Below are 23,455 nucleotides of genomic sequence, written 5' to 3' on the forward strand. Positions count from 1 at the left end.
CTTTCTTTCTTTCTTTCTTTCTTTCTTTCTTTCTTTCTTTCTTTCTTTCTTTCTTTCTTTCTTTCTTTCTTTCTTTCTTTCTTTCTTTCTTTCTTTCATGCGCACAATGGCACAGATCAAACGCTGTACTCCTGCCGCACGTGATTTATCCGGCAGCTTCACGTTTTGTCATTCGGAGAGGAAGGGAGCGAGTGGAGCAGAGCCACTTGTTTCTGCTGCTGTGGATGCTCGCTTCGTTCTTCCAAAGCGGGGTCCTGCGAGAACGTTACGAATCGTTAATGTCTTACTTGCTGCAGGTAGTTTTTCGAGTGACCTCTGTTTGGGATAAAAAAAATTGCTTGCACTCCTTTGACCTCAGAGGTCAGATCTGGGAAACTACGTCAAACCTGACTTAACTTTTAGTTAGTCAGAAAAACGGTAAGCAGGCTAATCCTGTTAGCGATACGAGGGCGCGTTTAATCCATAATCCACCAAAGTGGATTAAGGGCAACATGGAATTCTGTAGGTGTTTGCAAGCGCTAATAGCGGCAGCAGCAGCTAGCTGTAGCAGTACTGGTGCAGCCTTCTAGCAGGAATATTATATATTTCAGAATAACCGTGTCATGCAGAATTAACGGGGGTGTGTTTGCATAAAAGTGCTATGAAAGTTTTAGGATTTGAGTTGTTTTAAGATGTCAGCAAACTACTTTGGTCTTGACTGCACTCAGACTAGCCATTACCTCGTTAATCCGGTCAAATTCAAACTGTTTCCCTAAACTGAGGTCATTCAAAGAGCTATCTACAACAGGTAAGATACTAATTGTTCATTGTCGTTCCACAGAACACCACTTCAAAAGATATGAACTATCCCTTTAACCACTGGACATAACCCAAAGAAAGATCTATGAGTTACAAAAGTTGAATAAAGGCCGCATCCTCCCTTTTTCTAGGTGTGAGTTTACTCTCCTGTTTTATGTGGCTATAACTCAGTTAATTTTGCAGATATTGACCTAAAATTTGGCGTGGTAGTAGCTGAGTCTGATCTCTCACACATATCTGAGTGCTAACAGGCTGCACAAGATCTTTGTTTAGAATTTTGCCATTAACTACTTGAACTAAACTATGTCTGTCTGTTAGCAAAATATATCATGAATCACTGGATATATTCTAATAAACCTTTCAGAAAAAAATCATTGGATGTTCATCTACAACTGATTAACCTTTGGAGCCAACACAGTTCAAGATGGCCGCCTCAGCCAACTGATCTTAGAAAATACAAAAATGACTGTAATTCAGTCAATTTTAGAGCTATTGAGCTAAAATCTGGTGTGGTTAAAGCTGGAAGTCTTTTACAACATATAATCCAAGTGCTACTCATTGTCCAACATCTTTGAGTAAAACTTTAGCATCAACTGTTGGAGTTTGCCCTGTTTGTCTGTTAGCAAAATATCTAATTAACCACTGGGCAGATTTTAATGAAAGTTTTAGAGAGTAACCATTGGATGTACTTGAACAACTGATTACATTTTGGAGTCAACCCAATTCAAAATGGCCGCCACAGTTTCTCGATATAAGGTAGCACAAAAATGGCTGTAAGTCAGTCAGCCTTACAGACATTGAGCTAAAATTTGAAGTGGTAGTAGCTGAGAGTCACTCGCATCTGGTCGCGCATAAAGTTCTTTTCGAGGTGTGATCAAATGGCTGCAACTCCATCATTTCTCTGGGTAAGATTATTTTAGTCTTCAACTCTGGCATCAGGGGCGGCGAGCGATATGCATTCCTTCAAGATCAGTTAAAGTTAAGCTGAAGAATAAAAAAAGTATACAAATGTTTCTTATAAAACTCCACATCTCTGCATCAGTCGTGTTTATTACCAATACTTTGATTCTCCTTTTTTCCCCCTCCACCCCTCCTTGCCCTTCGTCCATGTGTTCAAGCTGCTCTTTGCACATGTTGTGCAGAGAGGGCTGAGAAGGCACCTGCTTCCAGCGAGGAGGTGGAGAAAAAGCTCTGGTGAAAGCTGGAGAGGTTGGCCCCGAGCCTGGCGCATGGGAGGCTGGGTTACGCACAGAGTGCGCACAGGCTACTGCGGTTTTCCCTTCTTTTTGCGACTTCACCCCCACCCAAAAAAAACAAAACAAAACTCAAAACAACCACTCAGTTTAAAGAATGGGGTGCCTTTTGTGGCGAAGGGGGTGTTAATGTCATGTTAATGTTTTTTGGTTTATTTTAATCTTAAGGGAGCCGGGTTTTTCCTGCCACTGGATGCGTGACTGCAAACAGGAGCGCAGCGGCAGCTTTGCGGACGCGCTTCAGGACTTGGCCCGTGATGTGATCGGACGAGGACTCTGGGTGTGTGTGAGGTGTGAGGGGAGGGGGGGCTCCGTTTTGACACCATTGGATGTCTGAAAGTGGGTCCGAAAGTGCGCGTGAAGTGAAGCAAACCGATGCGCGCAAAAAAAGAGAAGAAGGGATGCCAGCCAGGCGTGGCTTGTCTCTGAGTGTCCAATGTGAGGACGCGTGGGGAGGATGTATATAATAAAGTCCTGCCGTTTGATAAACACACATGTCAAACTCGTGATTATAGCAGAGGAATATCTATAAACTGAGAAGGGGACTCTGTTTTTTCTTACTTTCTTCTTTTGGAGGAGCACCGCTGCGCGCTCGGGATAGTGTTTTATTTTGCGCATGAATGGACCGGACTCCCTCTTCTTCCTCCTCTTCTTCTACTTCTTCTTCTTCTGCTGCTGCTTCTTGTGTGAACTTTCTAACTCGCTCCACATCCACGCTGAAATGCATTCGCTGAATTTGACAGCCGTGCACACCATGGCGGAGGTCGGCAGCCTTCTGGGGACGCTGGATTTGGATTTACAGAGCTTCCCGTCGCTGGGGAACAGCATGCCCCTGCCGGAGCCCCCAGTGGGGCTGAGCGAGCGGCTGGGGCAGATTGAGGGCAGGCTGCAGCAGGGCTCCCCCACGGACTTCGGCCACCTCAAGGGGATCCTGAGGCGGCGGCAGCTCTACTGCAGGACCGGCTTTCAGCTGGAGATACTGCCCAACGGCACCGTGCACGGGACGAGGCAGGACCACAGCAGGTTTGGTGAGCGACTCTTTGCGTCCTGCAGCCGGGCTGCAAAAAGAAAAAGAAAAACTTCTACATTACGTGATAAGCAGATAAACATGACAAAGCTGTGATGAAGGTGGGCCTTTTTGCAGGGCTGATCTTGCATTGCACTCAATAACCAGACAAAGTGAGTTTAATTAGGAAACTGCGGCAAGTATGGCAAGTCAATTTACCATATAATCGACAGGCGCTTGAACTCGTTTTTCTAATTTTTTTATCTATGGAAAATGGCATGTGTCATATTTAGATATTTCAAGCGCCATACTTCCTCAGCTCCAGAGCATTTATCTAATCTAGAATGAAAAGATACAGTCAGGATACCAAAACCTGAACATTTAATTGATTATTTTAGTTTTATTTGGTGAGTGTAACGAGTTTATTCAATGTCACAATGAACCTTTAATTGATTACTTCAACTCAGTTAATGAGTTTAATGTACCTATTTTGTCTCTATCTATCTATCTATCTATCTATCTATCTATCTATCTATCTATCTATCTATCTATCTATCTATCTATCTATCTATTGTGGATATTTAAAAGAATTTTCACAAGGAGAAACCTGCATTTAGATATCCATCTTATTTTTACTAGCCAATGGTTTTGTTTTACTTTTGATATTCAAAATAAAAACTACATTTATTTCTTTTTTTTTTTTTAATACTGAGGGAGTGGGGGGAAATGTTATAAGTGATAAAAAAAGTCAATAGGAACATTCAAAATTCATATTATGACCAATTATAAATCAATTTTAGACATAAGAGACTGAATTAATGGCGGGCATCGATTTATTTATCTCCAAAGACATTTTAAATATCTATTGATATGTTTTGATGAGGTGTCATTTTTAACATAAAACAGATAAATACATGTATTTTAGAAGCCTCGGATGTTCAGTGTAGATATAATTGATGTGTATGTATCTGGAGCTAAAGGTCCAGTTTACATGAATGAAAGAAGTGAAGTCATTTGTTCTGATTGATATTTGAGATATCTGATAAGTTGATCATAGGTAGAAAAAGAAAACACTTTCTAGATATCTGAAATGTTCTTTTTGATCAGGAAGAGTAAAAAGATGCATGACTGCAACACATAAACATATCCACTGTAGCCTGTAAAATAAGTAGTGAAATATAGTTTTTTTCAGTAATAGTTACATTCTCACCTTAAAATGTGATGTTTTAAAGTATAAATGTTCTTTTAGATACCTTTACTTTCAGGTTCTGGCCAGTAAGGACGCCTTTTTGACGAGGATGGACTTTATTTAGGCTTGAACAACAACAACAAAAAGTAGACATTAGTGAGGTTTGATTATATGTTACAACGGCCTGCCACAGTCAATCCCAGGTGAACGAACTCGTGCGTCACTGTCACCTCGCACGCTGGAGACCAGTGCCACGCAATCCCCTGTGCGCGTGGGACGCAGGTGTCTCTCCTGACAGCCGCAAACAAGCGGCGCGCGCGCGTCCCGCGGCCCAGGCGACAAGCTTGCACATGCGCACACGCGCGCCCGCCTCTCTGATGTCCGCCTATTAATAAATCTAAAACAGGCCGCCGCGCTCACACGTACAGCTGTGTCCCTGCACAAGTGTCACCTGTAGGGGTAAAAAAAAAAAAAACAGGGGAGGGGGGTCTTTGTCGTGGGAGGAGGAGGAGCTGAACAGGCGGGGGTCAGAGGTCAGACGGGGGCGCATGTCTCGGCGCCGGGCCCGTGTCACAGGTGCAGGCCGGCTCGCCCGCTGCGGAAACGAATAACACAGAATTAAAGCGTGACCGCTGTGGAATCCAGAGGAGGTTTAATGTTCGGGCTCCTGCCAAGAAAAAACCCCCAGAAAAAACAGGGATGGGTGGTCCGCGTGCGTGTTGGTCTCTGACTTCACTTACAGCTTTTTTTTTTTTTTTTTAAAAAAGAAGTAAATAAATAACAAATGCTAGGTCTATGTGAGACGTGGCTTTGATTAGAGGGACATGAAATGAGCTCTTCGCCCTCAGCAGAAAGACAAAGAGGAGCAAAATTAAAGGGATCTTCTCTGTCATCCTCTGGCATCTGACGGAGGCCAGGTGGCTGGAAGCTGCTGGCCCCTGGATCCTCTCTGACTAACCTCTGCATCACCAGCCAGTGGCTTTTAATTTTACCTGTTGTTTCCTCTGCCTCTGACACTGTCAGTGTCACTTCCTGTAAGTCAGACACCAAGGCAGCTCCATCACAGCGTCTCCTCCTGCTGGGGAGCGTCCGGACGAGGCAGGATTCGAAGAGAAGGTGGTGCAATCAGTTCCTCTCTGAAGATCTCTTTCGACTCAAGACGAACCCGAGCCAGTTGTTGAGAATAAACTCGGAAAAACTCTAACATTTCTGAGGGCTGCTGATGCTGAGGCCCAAAGTTCCAACATAGCTTTGTGGGGGGAAAAAAAGCCCAGATTTTGATGCTTGAGTCACATAGGAAGTTCAAAGAGAACCGAGATCTCCTTATGTTCCTTATGATCACCATGGTAACCGTACACCTGTGTCCCTCATTCCCTGACAACACTCAAGTGAGGCAGACTGAAAATTAGGCCTCAAACACGTCGTAGCTGTGAGAAAACTATAGGTCGGCTCTGACAGATTCCTGAATGTGCACACTAAAAACTGCTGGGTTAAAAACAACCCAACTCCTGAGTGTGAAATTTGGACCGAGCCAATGCCCCCGAGGTAGTTTTTTCACTCAGCGGGGTTGGTGTTTCAGTTTGACCGAGCACAACGGGGTTAAAGTTTCCATCCAAAATTTGGGTTAATATGACTAATTTGTTGACTCAGTGCTGCTAAACCTTGACTTTAAAAGAACCCAAAATCTGGGTTTTATTAGATAATTGCATCTTAGGTTGCTGCTATCCAGCTGGCGCTAACAGCTATTAGCGTCATCTAACTAGCACCAACTAATGTTGTTTTAGGAAGCCAAACTCGTTGTCTCGGGTGCAAACGGAAGTTATTTAAACCAACTTCTGGCATAAAATGGCGGACTGTGAAGAACCCAACCATTGTCTTAAACTTTCTGACCCAATATTTGGTTAAACTAACCCAGAAACTTTAAACCAGAATTTGAATTATTAGAAAACCCCAGTAGCTCTTAGTCTGTGTGAATGTTTATGTTTTTAATGTGTTTTATGTAGGAGATCTGACGAATTAAACGTACCCTGGCTTGATCACTCTCCGTAATCTGGGTGGGATTTGAGAGGAAAGTCTAAATCCTATGTCAACGTGACACACACCGGGTGAAAGAAGACAAAATTCCCTACGTTTCAATGTATAATTTTGCCTGTGTACCACAAAAAAAAAAAAAAAAAGTGGGATTACTAAGAGTCTTTGACACTTTTAGACAGTTCAGAAGTCAGTGACATCACCTGTGGAAAAATCTCCAAAGAAATCATAAAACTTGAACTGCAGTTGCGTAAAAGCTATAAAAGGTACAGAAGTGGCTGTCGAGACGAGTGAAGTCCAACTTTCTGTGACCCGTTTAAACTTCGATTGCTGTTTCTGCTGTGACGTATCCCTGAGCTACAGAGCTCCGAAGAGGGCTGGCTTTTCTCACCTGCTTTGCAAAAAATCTCATTGATCACCATTGTTGTGGGGTATTTTTGTGCAGGTTTTTTTTGTTTTGTTTTTGCAATTTTTACCAAACGTGATAGCAAACTTTGCCCATTCAAGTGATTTGATGCATGTTTTATTTAAAAGCTGTGTGACGGGATACAGGACAGTTTATTTATTTTTGACGGCCCAGTAATAAGACAGCTTCAGCGTTCATCCATTGAATAATGATTTGAACTCCACGGCCACCTGTAGCTGCATCCTCAGGGGTCCTTCCTGTGTGTTTTGAGGCCCTCCCCTGACCTGTTTGTGTGCCTCTGACCGCAGGTATCCTGGAGTTCATCAGCCTGGCGGTGGGTCTGGTCAGCATCAGGGGGGTGGACGCTGGACTCTACCTCGGCATGAATGAGAAAGGAGAGCTCTATGGGTCGGTGAGTCAAAAACACCTTCGCTTTGTTTTAAAATTTGTGCTGCTCGAGGTCTCAGTCATGACACACCTGCCACTCAAAACCCCGGAGAACACTCCTTGAAAATAGAACTTCCTGTCTTATTTTTCTGAGCCTGTTATCAGGGTTTCCCTGTGACAGATGGGAAAACCACAGTCAGACTAAACAAGTGTCTTTTTTGTTCTCAGTGCTTGTTGTTTGTCTGCAGGGATTCAAGGAAAAGTGGCTTTCAGACAAACAAAAAAGAAAAAAAACAACATCTACATCTAGTTGGAAGATATGCAGAGATATTTACATATTTTCACAGGAGGACGTGGTGGATAAGAGTTTAGTTCAGCTTCTTCCTGCAGTCTTATACGCGTTCTTTTCTTCTTCACATCCTTGCCGAGTTTCTCACACATGTAGTGGAGACAGAGCGATAGGAAAAAAGGAAGAGATATAAACAATGAAAGGGGAAGTATGTAAGTGCAGGCCTGTATCAGGTGTCCCGGGGCATTTACCTGGGGGGTGGGGGGTGCCTCTCGGTGGCTCTGGCTCCAAACGCTTCGAACAGAGGCCACTTTTAAGCAGCCCATTATGCTGGGAGCGCAGATATTGTTACCGCGCGTTATCAGAGTCTGGCATCCTGGAAGCTTTGACCCTGAGATGAAGGGGGCTGGCTGGGAGGAGGCGCTGATTTCTGGAGTTGTTTTTAGGGGGGGGGGGTAATTGCACACCTGAATGAGTCACCTGACTGACAGGAGATGCAGACAGTTCTGTCTGAATCGGAGGGGCCAGGAGGTGGAGAGGGAGTGTAGCAGGTAGAAGGGTGTTTCCTTCCCACAGCTGCCAGACCTTGACAAGCTTTTGATTTGATGAGGTGTGTGTGTGTGTGTGTGTGTGTGTGTGTGTGTGTGTGTGTGTGTGCGTGTTTTAGGATGGCCCGGTCATGTGCCCTTCAGGTTGTGTTTACAGACAACACGGAGCAGCCAAGTGGAGCCTGACAGCCAATCAATAAAATGGCTTCTGAATTCAAACTCAGCAGTCTCTCTTAATAACTTGCTAGGAGAGTAGAGTCTTGAAGCCGATACGTACGGGAGCAGCCAGAAGTTAGCACACACCCCTCGTGAGCATGAATGTCATTATGTTTGTGGGGCTTTAAAGGATTTATTTGAACTGTTCTTTTTTTCAGGGTGGAATCATGACTCACATACAACTTCAATGATTTTTAAAAACAAAAGTTGGGTGCACAAGTTTGAATTTATTATAGATTTTATTTGATCTAAACAGGGTTAGAGAACCAAGACCTGCTAACTTCCCATTACTGATCACGATAAACTGCAGCTGGTATCTTCTTTTTGCCAGCATAAAATTGGACTCATTGGACTAACCAAAGACATACATACATACACACACACACACACACACACACACACACACATATATATATATATATATATATATATATATATATATATATATATATATATATATATATATATATATATATATTATAGACCAAGTGTCCATGCCTTCTCTTACTGTTGGGAATTGAAAACAGCAGATCCTGGTTTATGGGAGCTGCCATGTTGTGTTTTTGGAACTAGAGTCTGCGCACTAACAATGTGGGGCTTTAAGTTCCTCCTACTGCCCCACACACAGTCGTGGTGTTACATGAGGTTTCTTTTATGCATGAAAGAACTAATTGCAGGACCTAAAACTTGTACTGGAACCAGCCCGCAGGAAAGTTTGGTCCCGATTCCGGCTTCAACTTCCAGGTGCCAGTCTAGATAGATGCAGTATATTGGATTGACCATACTAAGAACAATGGAAAAGTCTAAGAAACTCAGAGGAAACCTAATAAGAGGACATTAGTTAAGATGTTCAGGAACCACCAAGGTTCAAGTCTCTCATGAACTAAAAACTACTGGGACACCAGTGTCACTGTCTATAGTGAAGCCAGTTTTACATCGCCATGAACCGAGAACGAAACTCCTGCTCCAAAAGCAACACCTTCAAGCTCGGCTGAAACGTGCAGCTGCCCACATGGACGAGCCAAACGCCCTCCGGAGAGAAGAGTTTTATGGTCAGACGAGAGAAAGACTGAAGTTTTTGACCAGAGTAACAAGAAATACGTCTGAAGGAGTCAAAATGAGGCTAAGAACGCAGTACCAATTGTCAAGCATGGTGGTGGTAGCATCATCCTGTGGTGCCGATTTGTTGCAAGTGATACTGTGCTACTTTGTATGGTTTTGACCTGGTCTGGATTAGAAAAAATCCACAATAAAGTAAAATTTATGCACCCAAATAATTAAAAAAAAATCCTTGAAGTTGTATGTTGTATAATCACTTCAACGGTTAAAATAAACCATTAAGGTCCCAAACTAATATGGCGTTCGTGGCCACGATGAGGGCATGTAAACATCTGACTACAACTGTCCACATGTATAACTGAGTCTTGTGTCCTGTCAGTGAAGTCTGAGGCTTTCAGAGCTGTTGGTCATGTTGCATCACAGGGAGGGGAAAGTAACTCCCCAAAAGGAGGTCAGGAGGTCTGAGGAGTGAGCGGGGAGCATAAAGCCACCTGTAATGACTTCTCCCTTATTTGTCATAATAAGCACATGCCCGGATGAATTTCCATCGCTTCATTTGAGTACAAAACTAGTTAGCAACAAACATAAACTCATCAGAGAGGGGTAGAATCTGCTTGGATTTCAGTGGGGGCTTTTTTTGTACCTATTTTCCTGCTAACATGCTGTTTCCCCTTCCCCTGTAGAAGAAGCTGACGGCAGAGTGTGTGTTCAGGGAGCAGTTCGAGGAGAACTGGTACAACACGTACGCTTCGACCCTGTACAAGCACACGGACACGGGGCGCTTCTACTACGTGGCTCTGAACAAGGACGGCTCACCCAGGGAGGGCGGCAGGACTAAAAAACACCAGAAACTCACCCACTTCTTACCCAGGCCGGTGGAGGTCGAGAAGATCCCTCAGGCGTTCAGAGACTTGTTCCAGTACAGGTGACCTTACGCTGGGAGGACCGGCTCCGTTCAGCGGCACGGAGAGAAACAAGAAGGAAGAGGAGCAGCGCTCTGGATCCGGTGGGGATCTGCTTGCCCTCAGCTCTCCGGTGGACTTGTGAGCGCTGCGAGGAGGGAAGGCTTTTGGTGCGAAACCACTGAAGAGGATGGAGACCCTCTGAGACTGATGAGCTGAGGGTCCATCAGGAAAATCAAATCAGATGTTTTTCTCAAGCGGCATGTGACAGCACATAAACCGGAGGCTCTTTGTGTTTCTTCCAAGCAAAGGCAGGGGGGGAAAAGAAAAAAAAGAAGCTGATCATGGGAGCAACAGGAAGTTCCTTTCAGAAGGGCTGCGGATGACACATATTTTTTGCACTCGTCATGCGTCGCACACATTTCTGGCAAGGTCTCCGAGGGAAGACGTTCCCACATTTCCAATGACGAATTGCATGTCAGGGTTCAGAAACACACACTCTACGTGCTGCGATAGTCGGGTATCTGTGGGAGAATGTCGGCAAAGATCAATGAAGCACTTAGCGCACATCCCAGGTCCCCAGCTGTGGGCCTGGTCTCGACCTAAACACCACATCCATCATGTTTAAACAGAATATCACGCAGCAACCTGCAGGATTTTGATCCGGTGCGAGTTCGGGATGAAAGCACTTCTCTGGCTGGAAGGGAAAAGCTGATTCGTTTAAAAGGGGGCGACTTGTAATGTTCAGAGTGCCAAGAACATTATAAAAAAAAAAGGGCAAGCGTCTGCGGCTGTACATATGGGTGTTCCTATTTATGAGATGTACAATATATTTATTTTCTGCATATAGAAAGTATAAATGTAAATCTATATATTTATTTATTGCAAAGACTTTATTTTGTAATGAACTTGAAGTTATCTGGACTGCAGATTCTACTGAAATGAGGCATAAAAACAAAATGAAACAAAAAAAAAAAACAAAGAACTGCAACAAACACGACAATAAAATTGTCCTGCTATCAAGAACAAACTCTGAGACCATTTTTGCTTGGATTAAGGTGTGATGTGCCAATTAAAACCAGACATATATAGATGGTTTGACTGAAGCATGTTTATGAGTCATTACAGTGATTGAAAAAGTATTCACACCCCTTGAACTTTACCACATTCTGTAACACCGTAACTACAAACTTCACCATATTTTATATAAAAATGAAGGAAGTTGAAACATGGTTTTCATTTGTTTCACAAATAAAATATTTGTTTGCATCCACTGAGATACCTCCAACTAAAATCCAGTTCAACTAATTATCAAACCATCATCCTGAAGACCAAGGAACACACCTGAGAGGTCAGGGATAAAGTTGTTGAGAAGTGTGGAGACAATCTTTCCACAGGACAACTATCAGTCATGCTCTCTACAAATCTGGCCTTTATGGAGGAGTGGACAAAAGAAATTTATTGTTGAAAGAAATCCACAAGAAGTCCTGTTTGCAGTTTGATATAAACCATGAAGACACACAGCAAACATGTGGAAGAAGCTGCTCTGCTCAGATCAGACCAAAACTGAACTTCTGAACTAAATGCAAAAATGTTATGTGTGGTGAAAAACACTGAACACCATCCTGAACATACCATCCACTGTGAAACATGGTGGTGGCAGCATCATGCTGTGGGGATTCTTTTCTTCTGCAGGAACAGGGAAGCTGGTCAGAGTTGGTGGGCAGATGGATGTGGCTAAATACTGGACTACTGGAAAAGACTTGAGACTGAGGCAGAGCTTCAGCTTCCAGCAGGACGACGGCCTGAAACATCCAGTCAGAGCTATGATGGGATGGTTCAGATTAAAGCACATTCATGTGGTAGAACGGCCCAGTCAAAGTCCAAACCTAAATCCAACTGAGAGCTGCAGCTACTGTATTTTTAAAAGAAGAATGGACAAAAATTTCAGGTCAGATGTGCACAGCTGGTAGAGACAAACCCCACAAAAGGTTGTTCTCCAAAGAATTGACTCGGAGGGGTGAATGAAAATATTTTAAAAAATTTTTTATTCAGATTTTGAAAACCGTGCATCACTTCCTTGTCCATCGCATAGAATCCCAGTAAAATACTTTGAGGTGGGTGGTTATAACATGACAGAATGTGAAAAAGTTCAATGAGTGCACACACTTTTTCAAGGCGCCGTAAATGCATCAAAGTAAACGACTGTAAAAGCCTGGCCTACGTGGCTTTTTGGACGACTCTTTAAAAGTGAGAAAGCGTTGCATGAAAGCATACAGTTGATTCTTTCCCATGGGGGGACCGCATCAGTACAACACCCCCCACCCCCTTCTAGTTTGGCCTCATAAACCCCCATAGCATGAAGGAGTCACATTTGAAAAGAATACACACAGGCTTCCTCTGTCTTCCTAAGTTCTTGACCAGCCTACATCCACCGTACAAAATCCGATTTTTTATGGAACTGGATCCCAGCTTCTAATTGGCTTTGCACATCAGCGTGGATTAGGCGCAGTGATTGGGTGTTCACCGCGGGGGCCTCACAGGCTCTGCAACGGACAGAAACAGCTGCCCCCTGCCGCAGAGAGGACCAGCGGTGGACGCGCCACAGACCCGGGGCCGGCGCTAATCTGGAGCTCAGATAGGCTGCGGATCAACATTTCAACATCTGCAATAGCTGTAATGTTTCTCCACTGGCAGATATCTGTGTGCACTGTGAGAGCAAGCACCCCCGCAGGGAGGGGTATGGAAAAGCCAAAAGACGTGCACAGGGGGAAAAACCCCTGGCAAAGGCAGAAATGAAAACAATACCAGGTGGAGGGAAAGTAGATGAAAGGTCTTCCGAGCGCTACCTAAGCCCAACGCTGCTGGGTGTGAAACACGGGAACACGGGGGACAAATCCGCAGTTTTCCAGCTATTAACGCACCGAGACCGAGCGAGGCCAAGACAAACTGGAGCATTGTTGTCTTAAAGCAACTCAGATCTGAAAAAAAAAACCCCAAAAAACATCTTTACACCAGTTCATGCAAACACTCTAAGCCTTTACATCACTGTCAGATTCACATTACACTGTTGTGGCAGATGTTATGCTACTGCAGGAAGTGCCCCGGCCATTTCTGCACTCGCAAGTAATTAATAATTATATGGAAATAACTGACTGAATGCAGCGGTTTATAAACCAGTGGTCACATAAACCACTAATGGAGCTGTTCGAGATGGCAGCAACCCACTCAGGGCTCGCCTCCACTCTGACTAGTCGTTAGCTCGTTGATCCGGTCAGAATTCAGCTCCATTTCTCCAAACTGAGAACTATCTGCGACAGGTAAGATATTAACGGTATTTACAACCTTTCCAAAAACAATTAAATAAATAAATAAGAACTCAACTTCTTATAATTATAATTAGTTTAAATTTGTTTTGAGACAAACTGGTCTTTCCTAATCCTTCTGCTGAACAAAGCTCCTGCTGGCTGTAGTTTCACATCCACAGCAGAAACATGAAGGGGAAAAGGTAAGGAAGCAAATAACGAGTTTAATTAGTGTGTGGGGAGAAATCAGATTTTTAAAGCACCTTGCTTTAACAGATTGTAAATCTGTTAAAAAAATAAAAATCAGAAGGCTAGAAGGTGATTAAAGGAATAAACAAAACAGCATTTATTTCTGTTAAGTTATGATAAACTAATAATCCTTGGTGCCATTATTGGTGTTAATTCAGACAAACAGGCAAAGAAAAAAAAAGGTTGGAACCAAAGATTTATTGTGTTTTTGTGTGCGATATACTTTGCATTTCTTATATTAAACGGAAATATTCAAGTACATGTACTTCCAAACCGTGGTGTTTTGCACATTTACACAACCCCCAAACTTTCAGCTCATTGATTGCTGATTTGTTTTTATTTTTTAACACATCTCCATCTGACTCCAGTCATTTAATGATTTCTGTGAAAAACCACATGAAATGCAAGCTCTAAAATCATATGAGCTCAATGTCAAACATCAGGATTCCTCTTCAGAAATCCAATCACGACAACCTTTCCATCTTCCTTTAAACATCAATCACTAAAATGACACAGATGCACAAGTTCCTCATTTGTTTGGTCACTTTATTAAATGTTATATTAAATACTTATGAAGACAATAGCAGTTCAGTAATGGCAAAACATATCGGAGTATCTGCTAACGTAAGAACATTCTTAGAGAAGGGCAAAGTAACTTATTCTACATTTAGAAAATACACCCTGTGCAAACGAAGGAGCCGACGGGGGTCTCTTGGCGACAAACGTCCATCAGCTACAACACTTTGCGCTTTTAGAAGAAAAGAATGTGTGAGAGGAGAATACAAGTAGTCTGGGCGCCTGCCTGGTGAAGTTACAGCATCCAGGAGAGCATTACTCACAAAGCACCGGACACAAGAAGAAGAAGAAGAGAAGGAAAAAAAAACAAAAAAAAAAAAACAGCTCAGCCGTGTATAATAGGAATTCCAGCCTTCTACTCGTCCTGTCAACTCCATCTTGAAACTGATATTTCAGAAGTTCAAAGACAGGTACAGAGTGAGGTTTGGACTCTGTGACATCCAGCTGAACCATGTGTGCTTTGTGAGATGCAGCCACTCGAACAGGCAAGAGGAACAAAACCGAACATGAGCAGAAACACAGGGCTATCCTAAACCACACGTGACGATGAGAATGATGTTACAAAACAAAACAATTTAAAAAAAGGAGGCGGCAGGCAGCTTTGAACAATACAAGCGTTTCATTTTCGTGTGTAGCCACAACTAATTTAAACACTTACAAGCATAATAGAAAAGATTCACAACAAATCTCAAGTCTTTACAGCAAATCTTTGTTAAAGGAAATTAATAAGGCCATTTTTTTGCTTTTCTTTATTTAAACTTACTGTTTTTATTGATTTTTCAGTTTCTCCTACCTCCTGAAATGAGCAGGACTTTGCAGTACCAACGGCTGTCTACTTTACCAGATAACTGATGAACAATCAAGTGAGGCTAATAATCTGAGCTTTTCTCTTTTTTTTTTTGTTGTTTTTTGGTCCCGGAGAGTCCCGTCACCAATGATTTGATTCTGGTCCCACTCAGATGGTGTCACGCATTTTTAAGAGTATAAAAACTGAGATAAAACAATAGGGAAACCCTTTTTGAAGGGGAAAAATGAGGACAATGCTTACAAGCATTGAGGGGTAAAACCTGTTTGTCTTTTAATGTATTTTAAAAAAAAAAAAGCTATGGAACTTGAACAACATTACGGCGGTATATACATGTCTTCCTGTTGGAATCCTGAACAAGCCTTTCACTCAGCCATTTATACATTTTATCCCCCCCACCCCGTCTCTCGGCGAATCACGACACGGACGGCCTGCTCTAAACGAGGCCCGAGCAGACAGCAGTCTCGTCTCAGAACCGTTTCATCCTCTGCTTGACCCAGCGATGAGTTTCGACCTCTCACAGTGTGTATCTTACAGAAAAGGAGGGGAGGATGAGAAACAGTCCGTGTGACCTACAGGCCCTGAGAGGGGCCGGGGTTCTTGCTCACGCCTTGGTTCGTGCCCATGCCGTGTAGTCGCTGGTAGAGCCCAAGCAGGTCCATTTGGTTGAGCCCGCCAGAACCCATCAGGCCGTTCTGCATGGCCAACTGGTTCAGGTAACTCGCCTGGTTAGCCATGGCCATCTGCTGCTCCTGCACCTTCCTGTTGGTGATCAGCTTCTGCACGAACATCATCAGCTGGGGAAACACAGAGTTTCTACTTGTGACAAAAATCCCACAAAGCTGCATCTTCAGAATCAAAGCTTCCTACGGTTTCATGTGATGAACTTTCTGATTATTCCAACATGAGGTCATCATATTACTGCTGTTCCTGACTCTGTTTACACATAAAATGTTGTCAGTGTCCAAGGTGCTCGAGAACAAATGAATACTAACAACAAGACACAGCTGCTTCAATAGTTACCTAAAATGCTGCAGCAGGAGCAGTTATTTCTGAACCAGAGCAATAAACAATGATCTTTGACATTAATTTTATCTACCAACTGCGTCTAATTAAAGTTTGATCAACTAATCAGCAGCTTCATGCGTCTCTGAAAGTACTTACTGCTTTATACACAGCTTCCCAGATAAACTAATAAAAATATCAAACCTTTTGGTCTCAGGTTATCATTTTCAGCTTGTGTGGATAAACTGATCCAAACCAAACAGGACAACACTGTATTTGTAACTGGATATAAACAAACTCGAGGGCAATTCATCAAAAAAGTTGTTGTTTGGCTGATAAAACTCTACAGATTAACCACAATTTGAAAAATACTGTCATTTTTGTTTGAATGCCAAGCTTACAGTGTCCCAGTGTTACCTGCTACCAGACAGTTATTTAGTGCAGTTAAAGCATCGTGTGGGAACCCCGGCGGCTCTTACAGATTGCTGCTTGGTGAGGACGTCCCTGTAAACGGCTTCTCTGCGCTTGAGCTCCATCTCCACGGTGGCTTGGTGCCTCAAAGCCACGGCCTGGACTTGGCTCTCCGTGAGGGATGCGTTTTCCTTCCACTGTGAGGAGAGGTGGCGGTACATTTATGAACAACTTAGGAAAAAAAACAGCTTCTGAGAAATATTCTTTCTCTGAGAAACATAATCAAAACTTACCACTCTGGCAATTATGTCTTCCAGAGACTCCCGAGCTAAGGCTTTCAACGCATTTGTTGCTTCGATGACTTTCTGCCGCCCCAAGTTTATGAGGTCCTGAACAAAAAGTAAAAAACACAAAACATTAAAGCAGAAATAGGCTATTTTTCCCCTTATATTTCTGCATCAGAAGCAAGTACCTGAGTCTGAGTATACATTGGTAGGCAACATTTTAAGTGTTGATGAGAAACTTGTATTCTTGAAACACCACTGAATAACTGCATCACTCAGTGACCCCACCTGTGCAGCTCATTATTTAGGTTTTACAACCTGCATATTTACAGTTTTCTTCAGTCACACCACCTCCAGCAACTACCAACAAAGAGCTGCAGCTGACTAACACCTCATGTTCGAGAAGAAGCTGATGAAGGAGTGAGGGAACACACCAAAAGAAATAAAACTTAACATATCTCATATGTAATCATTTTTTATCATTTCGGAGGAGAACTCCCACATTAAACAAGCCAAAGTGCTTCATGGAGTGTCTCTCCTCCCCCCCCTCAGTCACTGCATATTAATAGCTGCTGCAGCAGACGTGGATTATTACGAACTGTTAGGTGGAGGAGAGCACCGAGCCGGGTTTGTCTGCCGCTAGACTGTTGTCACAATTAGACGTGGGGTCTGAGGAATGTGGGGCGCCGTGCCGTGGGGGGAAGGAGGAGATGGAGGCATGTGGAGCTCATTACTTACCTCCAGCTGCTGGTTGTTCATGGAGGCCAAAGATGCCAAGTTGAACGAGAAGAAGCTCGAGGTGCCCATGTTGGGCTGAGCGTAGGCTGATGGGTGGTTGGTCCTCATGGACAGACCCTGAGAGATAAATAACAGGAGGAAAGAGGCAGATGCCAATTAGACAGGTGTTAAGAACAACCAGGGGGGAATGACGAGAGGAACCATTTTCAGCTTCTCTACTTGACCAGAGGTGAAATTACTTGTCCAATCACATTTCTCGTGCAGTCTTTGGACATAGTGGCGAGCCAAGCGGGGCTGGTGATAACACACACTATCCCGGGGTATCCAAAAATAGCAACAATATCGGTCTGAAAAGGTCCTTAAACACTCAGCTCCAAATTTAACCCTGAAGAGTGTAAACTTCTTGTAAACTTTTCTTCTCCTGCTGTGTGGCGGCGTTACTTTCTCTGCAGTGACATCTACTATTTATGAAGGTTAGCTGAAGGAAGCACGGTGCACTCTCAATGTGTAAACAGGATCTCTGCTGCTACGCTAACGGCACAACCCCCTCGCTTCATTACAAACGCACAACCCTTTTATTTTATAACCTGATAAAATTAAGTGTCTTTTTTAACAAAGCTCATAAATCAAACCAGCCAAATTAACACTACTGTTACATTATATACCTTTAGCTCAACCCGTCACCTATTTATCTGTTTAAATCTTTTCTGTGATGTTACAAAACTGAAAATTAATATTTGTCTGCTGAAATAAATAGTTAACAAATAGTTAACAAATAGTTAAAATATATTACAACCTTTAAAATGCCCTAAAATGTAGGCAGTAATAAGACAACATCACAATCCTTTCGGAGCGGAGTGTAATACTGTACACTACCAAATAATTAATTCAAGGCTTAAATGAGGGAAGTGTTCCTTAAAGAAATGCATCACCCGCCACCTGGTATGCCTAGTTTTAAACCAAAAGACTCAGACAATCTGTTAGCATTTAGAGGATATTTTGAGGAGGACTCTCAGCTACTACCACACCCGATTAGAGCTCCATATCTGTAAGATTGACTGAGTTAAAGTCATTTTCGTGTTTACTTGTGGTAGCCATCTTCCAAAAGCTAATCAGCTGCAGATGTACATCCAATGCTTGCGTTCTGAGTTTCATTCAAATCTGTCCAGCGGTTCATGAGATATTTTACTAACACAGAGGCCACCCTTCGTGGCCGCAGGTGATTAAAATGGATCCCGCACAACCGTTGCTGTTCAGCAGTTAACAGTAGGATCGCTGCAGCTCTGATCATACAGAAAACTATTTATATACGGTCTGTTTAGGAACAGTTCTTCATGTTGTCCATGTTAACCATCCGCTAACAGCAGTAAGATCAGTTGTCAGCACTGATGTTGCTCTGGATTCAAAGTCTTCAATCTGTGCTGCGAAAGCAGTGAGGCAGAAGACTAAAGATCTGTTTTGATCTGAAATCCTGAATTGCATTTCAGACCACTTCCAAATATGGTTCAGATTTGCAAAAATTGGATTTAATTGCATGTTTTTAGGGCACTCTTCAGACTTTTCTAAAATCCATCTAGATGAAAAACAAATCATGAGGTGACACTCTGAACAGCCCGACAGAGAGACTTTCACCTTTTTCTACATTTAATTCATTTATATTCAGCAAGAGCCACAAGTTCTGCAGTGTCCTCCTGTTGTATAAAGTGTGTGTGTGTGTGTGTAGTGACCTGAAGTAAACAGTCTTGTCCCAGTAAAGGCCAGCAGAATGCCGATGTTTGTATGTAATTGAGTCTCAGCTGCAGATGGTTTCCCCATGCCCTGTAATCTGTCCATCCGGTATGTGGGGATGTGTGTTTGAGAGAGTGTGTGTGTGTCTGAGTGTGTTGGGGGCCAACAAGGGTCTCTGGACCTGGTTGGAGACAGGTGTGCAAACCTAAACAGTACAAAACCTCCAAACAACCACAAAACTGCATCACGCATGAATCTGCACACACACACACACACTCCTCGCTTTGAACAAGAAGCGATTCTTGCACTCCAGCTGCATCCTCAGACACTAAGCAGCTCTAAAGTACCCTCAGGAAAAAAAAGAAAACCCCACAAAAATCAAGACATTAAATTTATATTTGTGATACCTTTCAATTTTTTTGGACAAAATGAGGCTAAAATGAAATTATAAAGAGAGAAATTGTTTAAGGGCTCAAATTCATTTGAAGCACAAGATCATATCTCCCCCCAGTTTGTTTCACTTCACTTATTTACTCATGTAATTTTTTTTTAGCCACCACTCACTAACAGATAGGCTGTAAAGGAATTCGACTAAAACAAATGATGCCGGGTTACTTTCAAGTTGTCACTCCAAACCAAAACCAAATGCAGCCTCTTCTGCATCTTTAATGTGAGAAATCGCAGCGGAGCAAACATAAACGAGGTCCTCCTGGTTGACCTCAGACTCGCTGTTATCCCTGCGACTGGGAACCCTCGGTTCTGCCGAGAAGCAGAAGAGCTCAGGAGGGAAAAGCTGCTTAAAGACACAGCAGAGGAGGGAGAGTGTGTTGGAAAAATAATCATTAGGATGAATTAGAATCTAGGATTACAAGGGGACGGAGGAGACTTGCTCTTGCTCTCTTACAACATCCCCCCCGATACACTTCTCCAAATAAACCCCACTAATTGCCCCACAAGAAAGGCAAGGGGAAAGGTGGGGAACAAGCGTGTGAGTGCAGAAGGAGTTCCTAACCCTCTGTGAACCCACATTCTTACAGTAAGTAGAATTGGCACTGCCTTGGCAGCTTCGGTGATTTGTGTTGCTGAGGAAAAGCCCGACGTTGGGCCAAACTGACCATCAGTGTGTGTGTGTGGGGGGGGGGGGNAGAAAAAAAAAAAACTCTGGAGTTTTAGTGTCTGTCATCTGCTCACTGTAGGTGATGACAGGATTAGACAGATGCTACGGTCTCTCATCAATCTTCACAAACAAAAGCAGGGCCCCACTCAGCTCACCTTGCACTTTAATGTTCGACTTTTAGAGAATGATTGACACGAGGCCTGAGTGCTGCATATGTGTGTGTGTGTGTGTGTGTGTTGGTGTTCTTTCATTCCAGTGGATCTTCCCTCATTTTGCAATAACGTCCCTGCAAGTTTTCCCCTTCTTGCCTACCTTTTTCTCCGCTTCGTATTCGGCCCACGCGGCTTTGCGATCCTCCTCGCTGAGGGCTTCCTCCTCCTTGTGGTCCAGCAGGGAGTCGTGTTCATGGTAGCACACAATCTGGTCCTTGTTGTTCTGCAAAATCTCAGCTAGGATGGGATCCTGCAGAGCATAAACGAGATAACAAGGTCTTCATTGTAGTCAAATGTCCAATAATTCTAATATGTTAATAATTAAAGGTAAAAGACTCTGCCCAGTCAGTTCAGACACAAAATAAAGGAATAAACAAATCTGGTTTCCATGCCTGCACTGTTATTGAAAACAAGACATAAGTAAAGTTAAGGATCTGGACAGGTTTTGATTACATATGATTTAAATTATTCTCCCTGCATCACGTTGACTTTTTTTTTTTGTCTCAATGAAGCTTTACTTCAAACTGGAACGCAGAAAACATCAAGTTGCCTAATTTCCCTCCACACAGACACATTCAAGGAGAGGGTCTGCTTTTTTTTTTTGTTTTCACTTTGATCAGAGATAATGTGTGTGAATGTAATAAAAAAAAAAAAATTCAAATGCTATTGGGATTAGGAGAAGGAAAAAATAAAGCTGAAACATCAAACCATGAAATTAAGCATTGATTGCAAACCTGTAGTGAATAAACATTAAATAAACACCAGACTGGGCCGAGTGAAACTGGATCCATCAAAGGGAGGGGGAGATTGTGGGGGGTGGGGGGGGAATCCACACAAAAACTACAGAAGAGTTATCTGTGCTGAGGTTCTCACCAGCACACACTGTAGTCTCTAAGACATGAGCTCCTCTGTGACATATGTTTACGTTTCCTGGCCATCACTCTCAATCAGGACAAAACCGGGCCACCCCTGAACAACCAAACATTTTGAAGCGGAGCACAGCGAGGGACCCGACTGCTGCTTCACCCTCCAATTAGGACGTAAAAAGCCCAGTGGAGTCTGTTGGCCAAACTTAGAAGAAAAAAAAAAAGAGGGACCTGTTCTAGTTCGTTCTACCAAACGAGGTGAACAGAAGGTCAAATAAAAGCTGAAGTCACTGGTAAAGATGTAAGATCATTTTGATGGCATTATTTAACAGAAACAAATTCATTTAGCTGGTAAAGTCTGGGAAAACGTGCCGGTAAATCTGGGTGAGAGAGAGAGAGAGAGAGAGAGAGAGAGAGAGAGAGAAAGCGAGGATCTGTTCAGGAAGTAAAAAGTGTTTCCATTCAACGGCATAAAAGACGAGCGTCTGACACCTGACTGGGTAACGGGTCAGTGGGGCTGCAGGTCAGATGACAGTACAGATGCTCCCACCGGTAACTAGTGCTTTCTGGGATACCTAAGTAATCCCCCTCAGCGATGGCTCTGGGGTGGTCTGGTCCATCTTCTACCCTGGAGCTTTCTGTGCGTGTGTCCTGAGGCAGCACTAATGATTGTAGGTAACCCGACCTGCACCATTGTCATCCCTGTGAACACGCATGGCGAAACCCGTCCATTTACTGCGGGAGGAAAGAGGCTGGGTGGGCAGACGCACACAGCGAGAGAAGGTGCGAAATCGCTCCGCTTAACTCGACTTGTGGTTTTAAAAAGTTGACATTTGCCATCTCAGAATGGGGCCTTTGTTCAGCTGTGCAGATGGAGTTCGTATCCTCAGTTTGGAAAAGAAAAATCGACAGAGTCATTTCTTCAGAAGCTACACCAGTTCTTGGGTTAAAATACAAATAATAAAACCTTTTTTTTCCATCAAGATAATTTAGAATCCCCCCTAAAACCAGATTCTTGGACCTGTAGAAAATATGAACATGTGAATTCTGACAGGATCTCAGGAATGACGAGAAGAGGTTTTTAGGCTCTGCAACTCTCAAATCAGAAACAACAACTTGGGAGTCAATACAAGAGGGGCCTCATGTAGACTTTACTGCTTGGCACAGACATCTAACCTGTACTTCATCAACAGATTGAAGGTGCCGCTCGACTGTAAAAAGGAATGATGCAATAAAACAATGCCTGGCAGGATTTGAGTTTTTTTTAAATCCGTTATCAGATACCTTCTCAAACTAAGAACATTCCCAGCCACGTTAACCAAATTTCCTTCACCTCAAATAACCATTTATTGCTTAGATAATGCGCTCACCAACCATCTGCAGGAAGTTTTGTTTTTGTTTTATTTCCATCACTGTATCAACAATGAAGCCCCACTCAGAGATAACAAACAGGAGCAATGAAATTCAATGAATAACCTGTGACGAAAAAGTCCAAAAGTAAAAAAACAGACTTTTTGACTGGGGGGGAAAGAAAAAGACAAATCAAGAGTAAAGTAAACCTTGAGGCAGCAGAGTGACAAATTCACAGCTGTTCAATCGGAGCAATAATTTCCCCCAAGTTGCTTAGAAGTGCTTGAATGAATTCAAACGGCTGTGTCTGCGAGAAACTCCTTCTGACGCACAGGTGCATTAACCATAGCAACCACAGGGGCCAAGACGGCAGGAATGCGAGCGTCTGAGATATCTCTAATACCTAAACATAGCCAGTAAAAACTCCCGTCCACCAGCTGCACTCCAGTGATGCACGCACAGCTCTGCTGGCCGGCTATTAACAGTTTCTGTCCAGAAATGCTCTGAAATCTGAGTGTTGTTGCCAGCATCAAATGAACCCCCCACCCCACTGCATTCAGCTCCACGATGCCTTCACACCCTCCCGGCCCTGCAAACAAGTTAGACGGTTCAGCCACCTGTCAGTCAGTTATGAAAGAAACAAAATCACGCATGTCACAAAGGCCTAAAAAAAAACAATAAACTTACCAAATTCTTATAAAAACAAGTCTCAGCTAGCAGCCGGG

At 43.2% G+C, this 23,455-nt stretch overlaps 2 protein-coding genes across 2 annotated transcripts in view; one reads left to right on the forward strand and one right to left on the reverse strand.

The window, feature by feature from the left end:
* The first annotated feature begins 1,583 nt into the window (after positions 1-1,583).
* On the forward strand, positions 1,584-11,062 carry fgf16 (fibroblast growth factor 16). Its single transcript, XM_017424075.3, has 3 exons — positions 1,584-3,079; positions 6,992-7,095; positions 9,866-11,062. Exons 1-3 carry the CDS (start codon positions 2,668-2,670, stop codon positions 10,109-10,111), a joined length of 762 nt encoding a protein of 253 aa, XP_017279564.1. The 5' UTR covers positions 1,584-2,667; the 3' UTR covers positions 10,112-11,062.
* A 3,964-nt stretch (positions 11,063-15,026) lies between these two features.
* The window catches only part of atrx (ATRX chromatin remodeler), a 30,808-nt gene continuing 22,379 nt past the window's right edge, over positions 15,027-23,455 (reverse strand). Inside the window, exons 30-34 of the mRNA XM_017424162.3 lie at positions 20,615-20,764; positions 17,458-17,574; positions 16,729-16,824; positions 16,504-16,632; positions 15,027-15,816 (exon numbers count right to left, since the gene is read on the reverse strand). Coding sequence (XP_017279651.1) covers positions 15,592-15,816; positions 16,504-16,632; positions 16,729-16,824; positions 17,458-17,574; positions 20,615-20,764 — 717 coding nt within the window. The 3' untranslated portion in view covers positions 15,027-15,591. The remainder of the gene's footprint in view (positions 15,817-16,503; positions 16,633-16,728; positions 16,825-17,457; positions 17,575-20,614; positions 20,765-23,455) is intronic.

Source organism: Kryptolebias marmoratus, linkage group LG9, assembly GCF_001649575.2.
Source record: "Kryptolebias marmoratus isolate JLee-2015 linkage group LG9, ASM164957v2, whole genome shotgun sequence".
In the NCBI taxonomy this organism is placed as follows: Eukaryota; Metazoa; Chordata; class Actinopteri; order Cyprinodontiformes; family Rivulidae; genus Kryptolebias; species Kryptolebias marmoratus.

Bases quoted from the DNA above. Each gene is read 5' to 3' on its own strand.
- fgf16 (XM_017424075.3), top strand. From the start codon at position 2,668: ATGAATGGACCGGACTCCCTCTTCTTCCTCCTCTTCTTCTACTTCTTC. The intron at 3,080-6,991 runs GTGAGCGACTCT...CTCTGACCGCAG, and splicing joins GCAGGACCACAGCAGGTTTG to GTATCCTGGAGTTCATCAGC. The intron at 7,096-9,865 runs GTGAGTCAAAAA...CTTCCCCTGTAG, and splicing joins AAGGAGAGCTCTATGGGTCG to AAGAAGCTGACGGCAGAGTG.